This window comes from Procambarus clarkii, chromosome 45 (genome assembly GCF_040958095.1).
Source record: "Procambarus clarkii isolate CNS0578487 chromosome 45, FALCON_Pclarkii_2.0, whole genome shotgun sequence".
NCBI classification, from domain to species: domain Eukaryota; kingdom Metazoa; phylum Arthropoda; class Malacostraca; order Decapoda; family Cambaridae; genus Procambarus; species Procambarus clarkii.
Window position 1 is genome coordinate 12,181,954 of NC_091194.1, and position 20,826 is coordinate 12,202,779.

The 20,826-nt window shown below is 44.9% G+C and overlaps 1 protein-coding gene across 2 annotated transcripts in view; it reads right to left on the reverse strand.

The window, feature by feature from the left end:
- LOC123769763 (SUZ RNA-binding domain-containing) overlaps positions 1 to 20,629 on the reverse strand; it is a 26,134-nt gene extending 5,505 nt beyond the window's left edge. The window contains exons 1-4 of one of the 2 annotated variants that reach the window (XM_045761008.2): positions 20,490 to 20,629; positions 11,711 to 11,778; positions 4,978 to 5,131; positions 1,802 to 1,903 (exon numbers count right to left, since the gene is read on the reverse strand). In XM_045761008.2, coding sequence (XP_045616964.1) covers positions 1,802 to 1,903; positions 4,978 to 5,131; positions 11,711 to 11,778; positions 20,490 to 20,549 — 384 coding nt within the window. In that variant the 5' untranslated portion in view covers positions 20,550 to 20,629. Of the gene's footprint in view, positions 1 to 1,801; positions 1,904 to 4,977; positions 5,132 to 11,710; positions 11,779 to 20,256; positions 20,467 to 20,489 lie in introns of those variants that run through there. The other variant, XM_045761007.2, reaches the window with a different exon arrangement.
- Between the last annotated feature and the right edge of the window lie 197 nt (positions 20,630 to 20,826).

Below are 20,826 nucleotides of genomic sequence, written 5' to 3' on the forward strand. Positions count from 1 at the left end.
GTTCCAAATCTGCACACAGAAATAACACACGAGACCAGAAGGGATGGTAGGATGTGCAAAATAGCCCCATTGAAAAACAAGAGGTGCAATAGGTACTCTGAGAGAGAGAGAGAACTTGATCAACATTAAAGGCCCAAGACTTTCCAACTTATCCCCCCCTTCTACATATACAGGGCATAACTTGCAGCATTCTAAAGAAAGCTTGATAAACACCTTCAAATGACACCTGATCAACCAGGCTGTGACTCATACAGCAGGTTACAAGCAGCAGCTTCGAACAGCCTGGTTGACCTGACCACCAATCAGAAGGGATGGTCAGAGATTGGGCTGCAGGGTTGTTGATCCACAGTGTTGTCAATAGGTAATCAATAAGTAGGGTACATGTATTCTTCTTCCCCCTTAATATACATAATGTCATTTTTGGAAATATTCACCATGGAACTACACAAATCTTAAAATAAAAAATAACTAATTGTTTGGGGAATTATCCTATATCATGCAAAAGACAATGTTTTGCACAGAATTCTTTTCAAAACTTTATTTAAAGATACATGTCTAGAATTCTGAATCAGACACATGAGCCCATTTACAGACTGCTTAGAACTGTTCTTCTTTACCATATACCTACACTTGAAGCTATGGTTGGAGTTTGCCTCCATTACCTTCTTCTCTAGTTCACTCCACTTATTGCAGTTTTTACAACAGAGATTGTATTTCAGGAAATTAGAGATAGCAGAAGAGCAGTCACCAACACTCAAAGGCCAGAAAGCATGATTTTAGAGTGTTATGGTATGTTTAGAACGAAGAACTATTTGTATAGACAGTACAAAACATCCACTAGACAGTGTAACATTGTAATTGCCAGAATTAGGCTGGGATATTGATATCTATGGCAGGTGGCTGCAGGTAATAAATTCCCCAATGGTGAACACTCCAATTGTAAACAAAGTGAACAGGAGCTAGGACATGCTCTCCAACACATTATCTGAGATTGCCCTATTATCAATTATTTCAGACCAAATGGTATGAGGTATTTTGAGTTCTGTAACTAATTCATACATTCATGATTATTGGAAGATATTCTTGTGCTCTACCCAGATTTGGTAGTGCAGGCTAATTTATTAGACTCCCATTTTATGTGGTCTCCTGATTCCACGTATGACTAATCATCCTGTGAGATGGCAATATTAGATGAATTTATAGCTAGTTTTTTAATAGGGTAGCAGGACATTACTGTGTATACTTAAGCTTGTGAATAAAAAAAAAAAAAAAAGAGTACACTTTCTAAATATTCACACACTATTACATGCCTGGGAAGCTATGATTGGGGACAAGCCCAGAAAACAAAACAACAGTTCATGTGCCTAATGTGTACATGCTAATCCACCCTCGAGTGGATCAAATGTTAGCATGTGCCTAATGTGTACACGTGAATCCACCCTCGAGCGGATCAAATGTTAGCATGTGCCTAATGTGTACATGCTAATCCACCCTCGAGCGGATCAAATGTTAGCGTTGAAAAGCTAAATCACGTGGCCTACATACACATCTGCATTCACTGAGCAGCAAGAGCTACCATCACTTAATAATGGGTACTCCAAGGAGATCATACATTTCACAGGCATTGTGTAACAAATGCCCCACAATTATTAAATTAACTTTACACCAATAATGCTAGTCAAAGGCCCAATAAGTAAATTATCTATAGTTAACAATCATTCCTATTAGTTTAATTATTAATTACCTGGAAAATGCCAGTACAATATTTACACATTACGTACTTTAAAAAAAAAAGGCATACCTGCTCTAAAGATTTTTGTTGTATCGGCTTTGGCTTATTTTCTTCAGAGCTTCCTGCATCACCAAGTATTCTCAATCTTGCTTCGGCATATTCCTGCTGTCTCTGCAACACATTTACCTTAATTAGTTTAATTCTCTCAATATGTACTTGTTAAGAGTGGTTGTCATCTATTCTATTAGACCATTAATCTTTCTTATTTAACCATTAAAACCATTAAATGTAATAAATTTAACCATTTAATTGTAATTTTTTTATTTAACCATTAAATAAGACCATTAACATGTCTTTTTTCAGAAGCAGGTTTGAATCTGCGGTAATACAGTACTGAGAACTGCATGATCATTATTCACCAAAGACAGTAAGGTGGTTTAACCACTGCACTGCACATAGTGCACCGAGCGCTAGATTGGTGGTGCGCATAGCACCTCAGGGCGCTCGTAGGTATAGCGTACGAATCAAAACTGGCTCGTGGTAACGTGGGTACGAAATGGATGCCTGAGGCCTTTAATGATCGTCTGCCATTTAAAAAAAAAATCCCTGCATGCCCCAGGGCCAAGGGGACCCTCAGTTTCAAGAAAGCAACCATGTCTGATGCATCGTCTATAAGCTCCCGGTCCATGGTCAGCCGCGGTGCTGCAAAACAACTCTCAAAGGAGGAAATATGTAACATATTGTATGATGATGGACCGATTGTTGACGATTTAAACTACAGTCCAGATAAAGACCTAACACAGGGGTCTGACACAAGTGATGAGGAGACTGAGGTGGAAGATGTCCTGAGTGTGTACAGTACACGTGCCTTGCCCGGCCTCCCACGCCGCCCTGGGTCAACACCACAAGAGTTACCATCACCAACTGTGTCACCTGACGTGAGTTTATTTGGTGATAGTACATGTGATGAGTCATTTTGGGGGTTCAGTGACATAGACTCAGATACAAGCAGTGTTGATGAAACGAGTGCAAGCGACTATGGTGTTACTAGGCGGGGTTTTGCTGCCCCAGCACCTCGCCCAGGCAACTGCCAGCATGTCATGCAGCCAGAGGACAATGACGACAGTATTCCCCTTGACATCAGGTGTTCGTGGTAGGTCTATACTACGTAGAACACACTCATCTCCTGGCATACCCATACGCAGCTTTAGCACAAGACGACAGAGTGTGGTGTTGGCGCGCGTGCTAGTGGTGCTGGTGCTGGTGTTGGCGTCAAAACCAAAAACACGGGTGTACTTGTGTGGCAGGATTGTGAGAATTTTGTCCCACAAATTCCAACATTTGATGATGCCGATGTTGGTGTGACACCCTTATTCCCCCTATACTGGTGATGATATGCCTGAAATTGATTATTTTATGGCATATTTCGATCAGCAATTCATGGACCACCTCGTTGCAGAGACGAACAGATATGCTCAAGACCTCATTGACTCTGGAATTTTACCTGCCTTTTGAATGACACATTGGAATGACACAACTAATGAGGAAATGTATGTGTTTTAAGCATTGTGCATGATGATGAGGCATTCAGATAAACATGTGAGCCAGGATTATTGGAACAAAGACAGTCTTGTTCCATCCCCCATGTTCAACAGATACATGTCACATGATAGGTTCCTTCTGCTTCTCAGGTGCCTGTACTTTGAGAACAATGCTAATGAAGATGGACATGACAGACTGTGGAAAGTGCGGAAGATATTTTGTGATTTGAGAGGAAAGTTCCATGACTATTTTGTACCAGCACAGAATGTCGTGATAGATGAATCGCTTGTGTTCAAGCAGTACATTCCATAAAAAACGGCACAGGTTTGGACTAAAGTTCTTCGTGCTATGTGACTGCAAAACTGGTATTGTCATGGATATGATATTGTATTCAGGTACAGACGTTGACATACCAGGTCAAGATCCACACGGATTCTCAGGCAGTGTCGTGAAAACACTCATGGAACCATTGTTGAACAAGGGGCATATCCTGTACACTGACAGCAACTATACCAGCCCCTACGGTGACCAAATTCCTCCTTGACCACAACACCAGCGTATGTGGCACTGTCAAGGCCCACAGGAAAGAAATGCCAGTGTTTGGCTTTGGTATTACAGTGGGTGAATGCCAGCTGCGAAAGTGTGATCAAATGTTATAAGTGTGCTGGAGAGGCAGACATGAGGTGAATATGTTGACAACTATTCACAACGGTGCCATGTTGGATAGTGGATAAGTGAACTTTGCAACAAGGTTGCCAATGTATAAACCTGATGTGCCATTGACTACAATGTAAATACAGTATACGCTTAGTAGATAAATGCAACATGATGGTTGGTGCCGTTGAATGTGTGTGAAAATCTGAAGTAGACGAAGAAATTTGATTTCCACCTCATTGACGTTGCAGTGCTGAACTGTTTCAATATGTATCTCATGAAATCTGGCAAGAGACCACCTATCCGTATATTCAGTGTTGCTCTAGTGTCACAACTACCGGTGAAGTATGGGGGTGGAGGGCTGTGTTGAGATGCGTGGGGTGTCAACAACAATGCGTTACGCAGTTCCTAACAGACTCAAGATTAAAGAACACCTTGCTGTATACAAGCATGGTTATATGCCAAGCACAGGCACATGGGAAAAAGGTAAAAGTGTCTGTGTTGTTTGCAAGAACACGCAAGGTAGGGAACAGAAGCGAAGCTCCATCTGCACTTGGTGCGTAGAATGCAAAGATGCACTAGTTGAGAGCAAAGTACATTGATGATACCAGGGTCTAATTCATTCATATCAGCCCAGTTAGCTCCAGGAAGCCAAAGGGGCTTTCCCCAGAAAAGAGGCAATATGATCACTATGTACAAAATAGTAACAAGAATTGATAAAATTGATAGGGAAGATTTCCTGAGAACTGGAACTTCAAGAACAAGAGGTCACAGATTTAAACTAACAAAACAAAGATGCCAAAGAAATATAAAAAAATTAACTTTCGCAAACAGAGTGGTAGACGGTTGGAACAAGCTAGGTGAGAAGGTGGTGGAGGACAAAACCGTCAGTAATTTCAAAGCGTTATATAACAAAGAGTGCTGGGAGGACAGGACACTACGAGCATAGCTCTCATCCTGTAACTACACTTAGGTAACTACACTTAGGTAACTACACACAGAACATAACATCTACAGTAATTAAACACTTAAATAAGGAATAAATATACCTGTTCAAGTGTTTTAACAGGTTTCTGCTTAATGCTGATCATCCCATTAGGAGTCGAATCCAATTTTTCTTGCGGTCTTCTTAAAATCATGATCTTGGGTTCATGCGGTGTAAACGGGGTGCGTGAGGTGTCTTCACAGGTAACAACGTGAGTCCTGCAGAAGTTTGAATGTTTCTAAGATAAAGAGAATGGGCAAGAGGCAGACCAAGGTGGTTGCTTTGAAATATAGAAAAGAATTTGAAATTGTACAGAATTATACCTTCTAATTTTAACAACCACCCACAAAACTTATTATGGAACTCCTAAACAAATAATTAAGGAAACATATTTTGCTAATGCAGTTTGATAGTCATTCATAAGTATCATTATTAAATTAAAATTAGAGTACAGAATAAAAAAAACAGCGTTGAATGTAATTTAACACCATTTTCTGGGCGAGACCTGAAGGTTCCCCGGAGCTTACTAGGCTGATATGCTAATGTCAGACTTTGGCATCAATCATGTGTATGGAGTTCAGTAGGCCTACCAGGGACCACGAGCCAGAACCTGGCCCTCCTCAGAGAGGCATGGGGAGCAATGGCCTTTAGACACCCACCGTGTGGTTGGAAGCATTCTACTTCTGCCATCGACTGGGTCAGGCACCCAGAAAGATAAGCATCCCCCAAAAAAACCTATTCTGGTGAAAATATTGCTACCAAAAGCCAAACAAGTAGATAGAACTCCCCTAAAAAAAACGAGCAAAATGAGCATGACGTCACACGTTGCTGCGCCGCTGTCTGCGCAGTTCCCCCCTCCCCGGGAGGGGGAAGGGGGAGCCCCAGACCACCCACAGCGGCTATCCACCCGTCAGTTCTGAGGCTGGATGTCAAAACACGCGAAAAACCGCCGAATGGGAGCCGGGGAGCCTCCGGGTCTCACCCAGAAAATGGTGTTTCATTACATTCAACGTTGGTTTAGTGGGGGGAGCCCCTTCGGCTTCCCGGAGCTAACTACCCACAGAGGAAAATTGTAATAAGGACTTACCTGGGAGGCGGTCGCTGCTCACTCCTCAACTCGAAGACGAGACAACTGGCTGCAACCGCCGACCCAAAGCGACACAGCTCAGACTGGGCCCTGGAACGTTCACGAGGTAACGGGCAGCCGGGACCCTGTTCGACCGCCAAAATCCTCATGCCCGAATGTTAGCCCAGGACATGTTGCCAAAGACAGCAGCAAGAGCAGTGAACTTATGAACGTCATGGTCATAGACCGCAGGCTGGCTAGCCTTAATAACTCTGCGGATGACCTGGGAGACCCTCACCCATGAACAGGGAAGAAGGGAAATCGGATCAACCCAAAGCACGTCACCGGACATAGAAGCCGTGGCGCGCAAATAACGGCAAAGAGCCGCAACCGGACGCAAAAGATGATGCACCCCTGGCCTAACCGACCAAGCATCAACAACCCAGGGACCCCTCCGGAAAGCAGCAGTCTTATTCTTCGACAGAAAAGAAGGAGACGGCTGCAGACAGACAAAACCATCACAAAGACCGAAAGAGCAGAAACCCCTGTGCCGGAGGAGGGCATGATGCTCCCCAACCCGACCTCCAGAGGCCAATGCTAACAGAAAAAAAAGAGCCTTGGAAAAACAATCGTCAACGAAGGGGCCACAACAAATTGAGGAGAAGAAAGAAAAGAGAGCACTCTGTTCAATGACCTGGACGGCTCAGGCGGCGCATGAGCAGGCCGGAGGTGAAAGAACGCACGAGACAGCTTGCGAAACAACGCAGAAGTAACAACAATACCGAAAGCAAGCTGAAGCGGCTTCACCAGCACCGCAAAATACGAGGCGACAGTGTTAGGTATAAGGTGACGGTCCTGGAACAACCAAGAGAGAAAGGACAACACCACCCCTAACAGAAAGCAAAGCACAACGACAAAGCCTCGAAAAGAACTGGAAGGACCGCCAGGAAACTTCATACCGTTGCCGAGACGAAGCCCGCAGGTGGGACACTAACAAGGAAGCCACCTGATCACCATAGAAATGATGATAAACTTGAGTCAAAAAGACCATACGCGAAGACTTGAGGAGAAGATCGAACCAGCCACGTGACGCTCCGATCCGATCTGTTGGAAGAGGCGGAGCTGCGGGAAAACTTCCGGGTTCGGACACCGGGCAAGCAGTGCCTGAAACCAAGGCTGGGCTGGCCACCACGGGGCCAAGAGGACTACTCTCCCCTGGTAGGTCTCCAAGCGAGTCAGGACCTGGAGCAACAGCTGAACCGGGGAAAAGAGTTACAGGAACCCCCCCTACCTCACGACCGTCCATTCCGAGGAAAGGGGAACGAAACGAGACAAGCCGTCGGCCAGGACAATGGACACTCCCCACACATGAACAGCCAGGAGAGTTAAAACCCCGAGCAGCAGTCCATTCAGCTCCATTCGGACTGCTCCATTTGGAGCAGTCCGAATGGAGCCGGATCGTCAATCCGCAGGCGACCCGAACCCTCCGCAGTGCAAACCACATCACCACAAACTCCCGCACCATGCTGTGGGCTCAACGGAAGGACAGACCCCACCGTTCCTTAGTTTGGTCAGCTGGTCAGCACTGTGTTCGCTCTGTGCGAGGTTCTGGGTCTCGTAAGGGGTGTCGGCCATTTCGCGGTTCGCCCCATTGACGGGGCGATGGGGGGAGGTTTGCGCTGTTCACTCATGCCTGGTCCCACGATTTGTGGGAGTTTCGGGTTGTTTCCTTCGGCCTGCGGTGGAGTTGGGTGGCCCCTCCCCCTTCAGGGGGTTCGCAGCAGGTCTCTACTCCTGCGCCCCGTCGAGTCGTCTTGGAGCGAGTTCGCTTGGGCGTCGTCGAAACGACGGCGTCCCTCAGGTGGGTTTCCCGTCTGTTCCCAGTCCTGAAATGGGACTGTGCGGACCTGCGATTCCTTCTGGACTTGTCCCGTTTGAACCCCTGGGTTCATTGCTCCTCCTTTCGGATGACTACGCTGTCCCAGGTTCGACTCCTGTTGGAGTCAGGTTCTTAGATAGTGTCCCTGCACCTTCGGGACGCTTATTGGCACGTCCCAATACATCTGGGGTTCAGGGACTGGCTCAGTTTTGTTGTGGGGCGTCAAGGTTACCGTTTTCGTGGTCTCCCGTTTGGGTTAAATCTGGCCCCTCGCATGTTCACACGCCTTACACGGGTTGTGGTGGCCCGTCTGTATCTCTTAGGTATTCGGGTGTTGGCCTACCTCGATGACTGGCTAGTTTGGGCTCCCAGCTGATCCTGTTGTCTACTGGCCAGGGATCTGGTTCTTTCCCAGTTCGCTGGGTTCAGGTTCTTGGTGAACTGGAGGAAGTCCCATCTGGTTCCCTGCCAGGTTCGGCAGTGGCTGGGTCTTGGGTGGGACTCTCGGACCGTTTCCTTCTCTCTTCCTCCAGAGTCTCTCCTATGACTGTGGTCCCGCTTGCGCCTGAAAGCAGTGGACCAAAGCGAACTTCCCTGGTTCAAGCAATGAACCTCTAGGTAATAGTCTGAATGAAGCCAAAGTATGGAGCCCAGAGGAATCTGAATCCTCCTCAGGGCACGGCAGATAGCCACAACACGCACACTGTACTATGCGCCCAACACAACAGACCTGACCAACAACCCTGGGCAGCCTGTTAAGCGCTGGTCATGAAACCCCAGCCCAGAGCTGATGTGTATGTTAACATGTCGAACAATGGTAGAGGAAGGCACCAAGGAACCAAACCCCAAAAACCCCATAGAGGAAGTTGGCGAAGAAGCAGCTGTTGAAGGGTGATCATGGCCCAAACCCGATGATCGTATCAGTGGCAAAAGGGGCAAAATAGGAGAAACCAAAAGGACTCCCGAAACCACACCCTGCCCAGCAGAAAAACCACTCAGACAAAGTTCATGCTCCCACACAACTACTTGAGCAAACAAGAAATCACCCAGTGCTGTCTCAACACCAGAAGATGGCGATGTTGCAGCTGGAGCAAAGCCACCGGAGGAGGAGAAAAGCGATGTTCACCAAAAGTCCCATACGAGACCCAGCCAAGTCTGAACCTAGAATCAACTGGGACTTCTGCCATCAATTGAAACCCAAATTCAGTGAGCTGGGAAAAAGCCAGATCCTGGGCTAGCAGACACGTGGACTGACTGTAGATCCAAACCAGCCAGTCATAAGGGTAGGCCAAAACCTTAGCCCCAAACTAATGAAGAAGAGTCACTATGACCTGAGCCAACTTGGTGAAAATACAGGAAGCCAGATTCAAACTGAAGGGAAGGATCCTGAAGCATTAAGCCTGCCACTCCAGGACAAAACCTAACCAAGCTCTGAACCTTGGATGTATGGGGACATGCCAACAAGTGTCCTTGAGGTTCAGAGAAATCATCAAAGCCCCAGCCTCCAACAACAGGCAAACCTGTGCCAGAATGGTCATGTGAAAAGTGAGCCAAGGAGATGAACACATTCAATCCTGAAAGAGTGAGGATGAAGCAGAGCTCTGCCGAGTCCCATTTCGTGACCAGGAAGAGACTAGACACCCAACAAAGATAAGCGATCACTTTGACCATGCTGGAAGTCACCTACTCAGCAATGACCCAACAGAGGTGAGGTAAGAGAGGGCCTTTCCTGATAGCTCTGACCCCCAGGAGGGAGAAATAACTAACTAACTCCACCGGAGGCCTCATGAAAATACAAAAAAAAAAAACACAAATCATGGGACCAGGATCTCAGCAAACCAGGTGAGTCACCCCCCAACCATCTCATCAAAGTGGTGAACCACAAAAAGACCAAGGCAAACTGTGAACAGCAGTGACTTTCCACAAAATGCTAGTGCAGTGCCAATGAGCAGTAGAGGAACCAAAAATAGGAGGCGCATGTGACTCTGAATCCAGCTCCACTGAAGGGCTACTCTAGTCAGCAGTGGGTAAAGCCACAGCCCTACCCGACCACTTCAAAAATGAGGAAGAGAACCCTAAGTATATAATAAATGAGAAATGGGTCGGCATAAAGCTGCTGTAGAAGACAAAACTGTGCAACAACCTCCTCTGGAAATAGAATAAAATAGGCAAAGAGGGGGAGGGGGATAAAGGGGCCCAAGGACCAAGCTGAATGTAAGAACTGGGCCAACACAGCCTGTTGACATGCAAGACGGGCAGAGTACAACCCAGCAACCGCCTCCCAAAGCATGAGCACATACAGCTTAGAGAAAATCGGTCAAGCCATGACACGTATTGGCGACGTCGAGATGAAGAGAAACTCTCAGCAGGAAGCACAACGGCCCAGAAATTGAACCCATCTGAGGATCTACCACAACCAAAAGCAGGTGAGCTTCCCACTTGACAGAGTGGAAATAAAATCATGAGAAAACAACAAATGATCCATGGGGTGGCAAGAGGAAGCTCCTATGGACAAAACCTGGGCAACGGCATCTTCAGGAAAGATGAGAGGCAAAAAAGGGGAGGCGGACAAATGGGTAAGGAACACCCCCCAGTCAAGATTGGTGGGGTTGTTCTTTTGACTCCTCAAATAGAGGAGTCAAAGACCTGTGAATAACCCAAGGAGAGGCCCCACCCCAGTGGCTGGCCTCTCAAAGTTAACTCCAGAACACAGTGAAGAAGATAATCTGTCAGTGCAGGGGGCAGCACTAGTGGGTACCCAAGGAAGAACGCTCAGAGCGCATGCAGCCTGAAGCATAACAAAAGCCAAGCTCACACAATGTGAAGCTAACTGAGGGGCTTGCACACAACTGGCAGACTGGAGCATTACTGGTAGAATCTTCCACCATAATATCTACAACAGAACTGATCAGGGAAGCTGGCTGCAGGTAGGGGTGAGGCCGTCTAATGGTGATGATTGGTACTAATGAGTTCCGAGCTAGATTGAGTTAGTCCCTTGATATGTGTGAATCATTTGCAGAATTGTTTGCCAGTTTTTGAGGAACCATCTTCTGTAAACCTTCAGCTGTCTGTAAAGTTTCACTGATGTTCTGGATGATTTTCCAGTTGGGTGACCAATCGTCACTCGCTCCCTGCGCCGCTGTGGGGGGAAAGCCAGATTCTGGCTCTGGATTCCAGAAGGCCAAACAGAACTGCTGCAACTGATGTGATCTTTTAGCATGGAACAGTCTTAGCAAGATAGCTTCTGGGAGCCATCAGTCACTATAAAAGAGGCTCCAGTCACTTGTCTGCAATTCCCTCCCATGCTCTAATAATTAGCTGTGATTTCCTACTATGCTCCAATCACTATCTGGAATCTTCTACTGTGCTTCAATTACTATCTACAATTTTCTCCTGTGTTCTAATTTTGTATCTGTTATTTCCTTCTGTGCTCCAATCGCTATCTACGATTGCCTTCTGTGTTCTAATCTTTTATCTGCAATTTTCTCCTGTGCTTTAATTGCTACCTGCCATTTCATCCCGTACTTCAATTGCCAATTGCATTTTTTCTCTTCATTTGTCAGCTATTTACACTTATGTGCACTTTGATGTTGTACTTTTAAACACCTGCACAGTTCAAGGGCTAAGACATCAAATCCCAGTTTGTAATTCATTCTTCCAGCTGAGAACTATTAATACAGTACAGCACCATAAATGTACCATAATTATACTTTACAATAAATGTTTGTAGGACTAAGAGAGTCTTCTTGACTTTGTAAGGAGCTGTAAGTAATGTGAAATACTATCTAGTACTTACAAATGCAGTAAGTATTACTATCTACTAGAATACTATCTTGTACAGTGAATACTTACGAGTGCATTGTTGATTCCAATTGGGAGTTTTTTATAGCCAGCTTTTCTAAATGTTCTTCTATCACAGCCTGAAAATAAAATAAATTTATAAAGTTAGAATTATAGTTGCTGAAATATTTCATGTGGCCACCATGCAAAAGTATTAGTTGCAAGTCTATTCAGTCATATCGAGGTGTACTGCTGATGACTCGGAATGGATGGTATCAGTCTATGTTTTAAATTCTGTATTGGTATTCTTAAAATTTCTACCAATACTCTGATAACTTTTTTTTTTTTTTACACAGGTGGATACAGGAGACGAGTGCTGATTCCTGTTAACTTAAAACTCTACCTCCCACAACTAATCTTAAAGCCGTACCATACCAGTTTTCCTTGGAACATAATCTACGATTGTCTTACATATGGTCACCAATTACTGCAGGGTGAAAATGAACAGTTAAGGGTCATTGACCAATGGTCTCTTCGTTCCTTGAGGGATGAGTTATAAGGAAACACCAAACACCATTTTTACATATAGTGTGCACTGCTGTTGGTTCTACAATCCTATTAGAATGGATTTTTAATAAACCCTAAACGTTTTGAGTTGTAAATTTTGTTGCCTGAATTTGATGCACATTTCAAATGCCATATTGACGATTCTTTTTACAGTAAACTAAACTGAAGATCTACATTCTAAACCTATTAAAATGAAGATCATATACTATTCTGAGAGCATAATAACACTTAATGAACAATTGGTGATATTTAATATTTTTGCAGCTGATCTGAAAATCAGAAATTTTCAATATTAAATTTTATAATTATTTTTAATTTTCTTGTTTTTCAAGTTATGTTGATAATCCTTTAGACAAAGTTGGACTGTTTGCCTAGTAGATCATGCACAAAAAATTTGAAAGCATTAGAAAAAGCATGAAAAATTTAACTTATGGTACCATCGGGTCCTGTCATATATACAGTACTGTATACGCCATGCGCAGTTTAAGGGTTAACAAAGTCACCTGATCACCAAACAGATGCTGATAGACTTGAGTCTAAAATACCAGACGCGAAGACCCAAGGAGAAGATCGAACCAGCCACGTAATGGACCAGACCGATCTGCTGAAAGAGACGAAGCCACAGGAAAACCTCTGGGTTCGGACACTGAGCAAGCAGCACCTGAAACCATGGCTGGGCCGGCCACCAAGAGTCCAAGAGGACTACTCTTCCTTGGTAAGTCTCCAAGTGAGCTAGGACTTGGAGCAACAGCTGAACCGGGGGAAAGAGGTACAGGTAACCCCACATCGACCAGTCCTACCGAAAAGCATTGTCCCCGACGGCCTTGCAGTCGGAGAAGGGTGCCACATATACCAGGAGATGCCTTGACCATGCCAACGGGAAGAGGTCCACCTCTGGGAGTCCATTCATCCGACAGAGCCAACTGAACGAGTCGGCGTCGACTGTCCATTCTGTGGACAGGGGAATGAACCGAGACAGACCGTCGGCCAGGACGTTGGCTACCCCTCTAAACATGAACCGCCAGGAGAGCCAAACCCAGAGAACTCAGCAGACGAGTCACCCGAAGCGACCAGCCCCAAAGAGCCAAGGACTGCATTGAACCCCCACGGTTCAGGCAATGAACTACCAGGAAGCAGTCCGAATGGAGCCTTATCATCAATCCGCGAGTGACCTGAACCCCCTGAAGCAATATCCACACTGCTGCGAACTCCCACACCGTGCTGTGGGCCCAACGGAAGGACAGACCCTTCCGACACGAACTCTCGCACCGTGCTATGGGCCCGACGGAAGGACGAACCCCACCGCCCCTAGCCGGCCTGGTGAGCACTGGTCACAAAGCCTCAGCCAAAGATGATGTGTCCGTGAACACATCGAGTGAGGACTCGGGTAGATGCCAAGGCACTGAACCCCGAAAAACCTGAAGAGGAAGCCAGCGACACAAGGCCTCTAGAGGTCGAACCCAGCGATTACGAGACAGGCGGAAGGGATGGCCACGAAGAAACCAGAACAGCCGACGAAGCCAAACCCGACCCGACAGGTAGACCGTCATGGCAAAGTTCAAGCTCCCACACAAACCCTTGAGCAACCACCAAGTGACCCAGGAGCCCCCTTGAAACATGCGAAGGCGGGACCGCAGCTAAACAGAGACTCCGGAGGGAGAGACAAGGAAGCGGTCCAAGAGTCCCACACTAAGACCCAACCAAGTTCGAATCTGAGAGGGAACCATATGGGACTTCCTCCAGTTTACCAAGAACCCAAACCCGGTGAGCTGGGAAAGAACCAAATCCCTGGTGAACAGACACATGGACTGACTGGGAGGCCCACACCAGCCAGTCGTCGAGGTAGGCCAGCACCGAACCCCTGACAGACGCAGACGCGCCACCACAACCCAGGTAAGGTGTGTAAACACACAAGGTGCCAGGTTCAAGCCGAATGGAAGGCCACAAAAGCAGTAACCAAGATGCTCCACAACAAAACCTTTCAGGACTGGAAACAGACGGGAAACCCACCTGAGGGACGTCGTCGTTTCGACCACACCCAAGCGTACCCACTCCAAGATGATCCAACAGAGCGCAGAAGAAGAGGCCAGCCCCGCCAGCTCCGAACCCCCCCAAAGGAGGAGCCACCCAACAACCACCGCAGACTGTTGGAAACAACCCAAAAATCCATCCCATTCCCCCATCGTTCAGTCAACGGGGTGAACTGCCAAAGGGCCGACCCCCCTTGTGAGAACCTGACTGACGCACAGAGCAAACACCATGCCGACCAGATGCAGATGTGTCTGAAAGTGGCGCCTGCCCTGAAACTGGCACCGCCGGCCTACCACAACAAGAGGAACCCCAAGCCCTGGCATGACTCCTCCAAGAAGAACCTCCCCCCTGGGCCCCATGGAGAACCAACAAGCCCGACATCGGATGGCAACTACAAGAAGCTGCCTGCAGATACTGCCCGCCTGCAGAATCTGCAAACAGCAAGGGACAAAAAGGTGACAAAAACCTAAGAGCCAGGGCCCAAGCAAATTCCAAAGGGAAAGCTATCGATCTATAAAAGGAGATAGATCACTTGCATCAAACTATTGGCCAATTAGCCTAACGTCTATTGTGGGAAAGTTACTTGAATCGATAATTGCAAATACCATTCGTCTTCATCTTGAAAAACATAAATTAATAAACGAGTCACAACATGGTTTTACAAATGGTCGTTCATGTTTAACAAATTTGCTATCTTTTTATTCCAGCATAGTTGAGGCAGTTGATAGTGGTAAGGTTTGCAATGTTGTGTACCTTGACTTCAGCAAAGCTTTTGATATAGTGCCACATGAAAGATTAATTAAAAAAGATAGAAGCTCATGGTACTGGGGGTGCTATATTAAGTTGGATTAGGGCATGGCAATACCAAAGGAAACAGAGTTAGTATAAATGGGGTTAAGTCAGAGTGGGAAAATGTTGTAAGTGGAGTGCCTCAAGGTTCTGTCTTGGGACCTCTGTTGTTTATAATATATATGATTTAGATTCAGGTTTGAGTGGCAACATTTGCAAATTTGCCGATGATACAAAAATCAGTAGGGAAATTAACACGGAAGACGACTCACTATCACTGCAAGTTGATCTAAATAGGGTTTTGAAATGGTCATAAGACTGGCAGATGCAGTTTAATGCTGATAAATGTAAAGTTCTAAGGCTAGGTAATGATGATAGAGAACAAAAACAAAAACAAAAGAAAAAACCCAGCAAGAGGACAACGTACCCAGGCGGAACAGAGCCGGCCGCTGTTATAGGTGAAAACTAGCTGTGCAGTACCCCTGCGCCCCTGCCAGTGACAAAAACTACCCCCCTGCCCAGAGATAAACAAGGGTACGAAAAAACCCAGCCGACTCCAAGGGCGGCCAAATACCGAGCAGTAATCGGCACAGCGGAGGTAGATCCCGAGGTGACTTGTGGAAGGAGGTCCCAAGCCCCAAGGGTAGTACTTACAGAGCATTTAGGGAAGGTGCCCCTAGGCGCATGCAGCCTGAGTACCGTGGAATCTCACTCCCGGCTCATGCACCACCTGAAGGGACAGCCCACACCACAAGGCACAGAACAGTAACGGAAAACTGGAGCCAGAGGCACGGCCACACCAAACTCCCATCAGCCTAAGAACTGTAGGTTGGGTTGCCGGTGGTTGGGTCTGGGGCTCCCCCTTTCCACTCCCGGGGAGGGGGGGGGGTTGCACAGACAGAGGCGCGGCGACGTGATGACGTCAAGCTAGTTTGCTAATTTTCGTTTGGGGAGCTCTGTCCACCTGTTCGGCTTTCGGTCGCAATAATTTTACCAGAATAGGGGGTTTGTTTTGGGGCACCTACCTTTCTGGGTGCCTATCCTGGTCGATGGCAGACATAGAATGCTCCCAACCACTCGGGGGTCTCTATAGGCCATTGCTCCTCGTGCCTCACTAGAGGGGGCCAGGTTCTGGCTCGTGGTCCCCGGTAGGCAAGAACTCAATGCATTGACTGATGCCAGAAAGATACACATATCCATTCAGCCTGGATAGCTCTGGGGAGCCGACGGGGCTCCCCCCAAAAATTATTATTTGAAACAGAAACAACTTGCATTAGTGGCTGATCACTAGTGATTTTACCCTGACCACTGTTTGTGTATCAGAATAATTCAAGGAACCTATTACATTTACTGGTCAACTCATCACACAATTATTTTATAATAATGATTACGTAGCAGTACTTTTCACGAACAAACTTAATGGCGCTAAATCTTTTCTGTTTTACTGAGAATTCCAATTTACGGCATTTTTCAGAGTTTTTTGCTATTTATTGCAACAATTTTGTTTTTTGACCCCCAAATGATAGAACACATACATAAAAACATTATATATAAAGAATATATTTTAAATATTCTAGAAGGTAAAAATAGAATAAAAATAAAAATTTAAGAAAAAGGAATAAATAGTTAATTTTACTTCGGAGAAGAGCTGATTGACCTTATTAATCTATGAGGGCAGAATGTGGGTATACAGTACATGAGCATGTTTGCAATATAATAGACTGTATACAGCACATACACTATGCTACCTTACCTTGCAGTTACCTGTACCTTCCTTTAATTACTTTGCGATGATTTTGGGGATCAACGTCCCTGTGGCCTGATCTCTGACCAGGCTACGCCATCAACTATTTACAAGCAGCCGCCTTTAATTCCTATTGCTTTGGTTTCTGGAGCACTTTTACACTTGAACTATTGCCACTAATTCTTTCACTTGGCACTCACTAGACTTGCTCACTTTTCTCAATCATTTTAGCTTTTTATTCTATGTTATGATACCTCTTCCTCCCCTCCCAGGTTAAACCTGATTACTGCTGCTGCTGCTAATTTATTGTCAACTTAGCAATGGCAAAATAATTAACTGTGAATAAAATTCACTGAGAACAGTGTGCTAATATACTTCTTTTCAACTCACAAATGGTAAAATAATCAGAGAAGCAAGCCTGACCTCAGGCCGGGGCTTGGGGAGCAGAACCCCCTCCAAGTATAAACTCCAAGTATATGAATAAACATCACCCAGTACTGAAAGGTTTTACAGGATGACCACAAGAAAAAAGAAACACAGCCAGGGCATGTCAGGCTACAATAGGGCTATGACCATCACATAATATTCAAATAAAGAAATACTTAGTAAAATTTTAATAGCATTTCTTTTATATTAATATTTACTACTAGCAACAGGAAAATAGTAAAAACTGTGGAAAATATTAATACTGTATAGATATTTGTTGGGCAAATCAGGCCAGTGAACCAAATCAACTTGGTGAAGCAGACATGTTCTGGTTTACTGTACCAAGAAGTTGGCCAGAACTCATTTAAGCTTAAAGTACTGTACTCACCTAATTGTACTCACCTAATTGTACTCACCTAACTGTGCTTGCGGGGGTTGAGCTTTGGCTCTTTGGTCCCGCCTCTCAACTGTCAATCAACTGGTGTACAGATTCCTGAGCCTACTGAGCTCTATCATATCTACATTTGAAACTGTGTATAGAGTCAGCCTCCACCACATCACTTCCTAGTGCATTCCATTTATTAACTACTCTGACATTGAAAAAGTTCTTTCTAACGTCTCTGTGGCTCATCTGGGAACTAAGTTTCCACCTGTGTCCCCTTGTTCGTGTCCCACCCGTGCTGAAGAGTTTGTCTTTGTCCACCCTGTCAATTCCCCTGAGACTTTTGTAGGTGGTTATCATGTCTCCCCATACTCTTCTGTTTTCCAGGGATGTGAGGTTCAGCTCCTTTAGCCTTTCCTCGTAGCTCACTCCTCTCAGTTCCGGGACGAGCCTGATGGCATACCGCTGAATCTTCTCTAACTTTGTCTTGTGTTTAACTAGGTATGGACTCCAGGCTGGAGCTGCATACTCCAGGATTGGTCTTACATAAATGGTATAGAGGGTCATGAACGATTCCTTACACAAGTTTCTAAAGGCAGTACTTATGTTGGCCAGTCTAGCATATGCCGCTGATGATATTCTTTTGATGTGGGCCACTGGGGACAGGTTCGGTGTGATATCAACCCCCAGATCTTTCTCTCTATTTGACTCTTGCAGGATTTTACCTCCCAGATGATACCTTATGTTCAGCCTCCTGCTCCCTTCTCCTAATTTCATTACCTTACACTTTCCTGAGTTGAACTTTAGCAGCCATTTTCTAGACCATTCCTCCAGTTTGTCCAGGTCATCCTGTAGTCTCTGTCTATCTTCATCCGTCTTGATTCTTCTCATAATTTTTGCATCATCAGCAAACATTGAGAGGAACAAGTCTATACCCTCCGGAAGATTGTTTACATATATTAGAAACAGGATGGGTCCAAGTACCGAGCCCTGTGGGACTCCGCTGGTGACATCTCGCCACTCTTATGTCTCCCCCTTCCCCGTTACTCGCTGTTTCCTGTTGCTTAAGTACTCCCTTATCCACTGGAGCACCTTTCCTTTTACTCCTGCCTGTTGCTCCAACTTTTTTAACAGCCTTTTATGGGGTACTGTGTCAAAGGCTTTCTGGCAGTCCAGGAAAATGCAGTCGGCTCACCCTTCTCTTTCCTGCCTAATTTTTGTTGCCTGGTCATAGAATTCTATGAAACCTGTGAGGCACAATTTACCATCCCTGAACCCATGTTGGTGGTGCGTTACAAAGCTATTTCCCTCCAGATGCTCTATGAGCCTTTTCCTCACAATCTTCTCCATCACCTTGCATGGTATACAAGTTAGGGAAACTGCCCTGTGCAGTAGTTCAGTGCCTCTTGCCTGTCACCCTTCTTGTATATTGGGACTACGTTAGCTGTTTTCCAACTTTCTGGTAAGTCTCCCGTTTCCAGTGACCAGTTATACACCATAGAGAGTGGCACACTTAGTGCTTCTGTACCTTCCTTTAGTATCCATGGTGAGATTCTGTCAGGCCCAACAGCCTGTACCAACTGTACTGAAGCCCAACTGTACTGAAGTTTCCAATACAGCTTTATAGATGACAAAAAAAAATATTAAAAAATTACAAATAAACTACACATATTCACACACAATCAAGTAAACACAACTGATCTTTAAAAGAACAATTAACAATAATGACTACGATATATCTGAATCTTTGTTATGACACAGTAAATAATAATGGCCACTATATACCTGTAAATCTTTGCTAAGATAACAATCTGTGCACAACTAAGAACAATATATATAACCAAAACTTTACTAACAATCAATGAATAATTATGACCAACATATATCCAAGACTTTGCTAAGATAACAGTCAGTCAACAATTGTGACCACTATGTATCCATGAGTCTTTGCTAAGATAGTGATCAAACAACAATTATGAGCCCTATATACCTTCTTCATTGCTAACCACATAAAAATAGATGTTTCTTTACCACAGACCTACTTGATAAGAGTTAAGTATAGTATTTTACATAAACAATCATTACTTAAAAAAAAAAATAATTCCACATGCGTCACTATACAACAATTCTCACTACACACTACTGTATTTGTTATTTTCTAAGCAAGTTTTCTGCACTAAACAACAGTCTTCACACTTTCCTAAGATATAACTTGGGTTAAGTTAGGTCTGAAAATATTTATATAAATTGCAGTATGTGACTTGTGTCCCAGAGTCACAGCATACATTGGGTTGCGTTCTAATCATAAAACCCTTACCAAACTGTTGAAAAATGCATCTCCCGAATCAATATGTTAAAATAAATATATAATACACCTAGACCACAACATTTCAACTTGAAAACTCAAATACCCAAGTGATGCCACCAACCTTTACAAGCTTGTCAAAGTAACAACTAACATCATAAGATTCAACATACATCAAGTTCAACTAGGACAAAATATATAATACTTTCACCATCAGTAACAAGATTTCATAAGGACATATATATCTATATTACCCAACCATCTGGCCCCCCTAAAGCGATCCTTGGATTCAACTACACTTGTCAAGGACTTTTAAAAATTCTATTCTCGTTTCAAAAGCAACTGGGCCTTAATGTCATGCCAAAGGGACTCACAGGAGGATGAGAACACGAGGTGAGCATGACAACCTGTGTGCTGGTAATGACCGCAGATCCTGGGTTGGGTCTCCCTGCCAGAAAATAAGCTACGTCCGTGTCAGATGTGTAAACACAACCCTGCCTGACACTCTCAGCTGGCGAGATTTCAGATACATTCGTGACAACTAGCGCATATTGCAACCCTTGTTGCATCTATCTCGGATTCAACGCCCTCTCGTTCACGAATTTACCGAGTTTTCATCGATATCCTCCCAGTTGTCGAGAAGGTCATCATCCTGCTCAGCAGCCATTGTTGTTGTTTTGATGCTGGCGAGAGACGCAGCGCGTTGCGCACCTCGCCGCGGCCTCACTTGACACAACTCAAATATATTATGACGTTGTTAGGAAAGTACGGTTAATATAATCAGGGATTAGTAGGAATTATATTGAAAGTAATAAATGAAGCTTGGTAAATCTTCCTGCTTTGTTCTCAGTGTAGTAAATTCACTATTATTAAATCTTAAACACATTTTTATAGAAAACCACATTACTTTGTGGTCAATTGTTGAAATTAATATTGAAATAAGT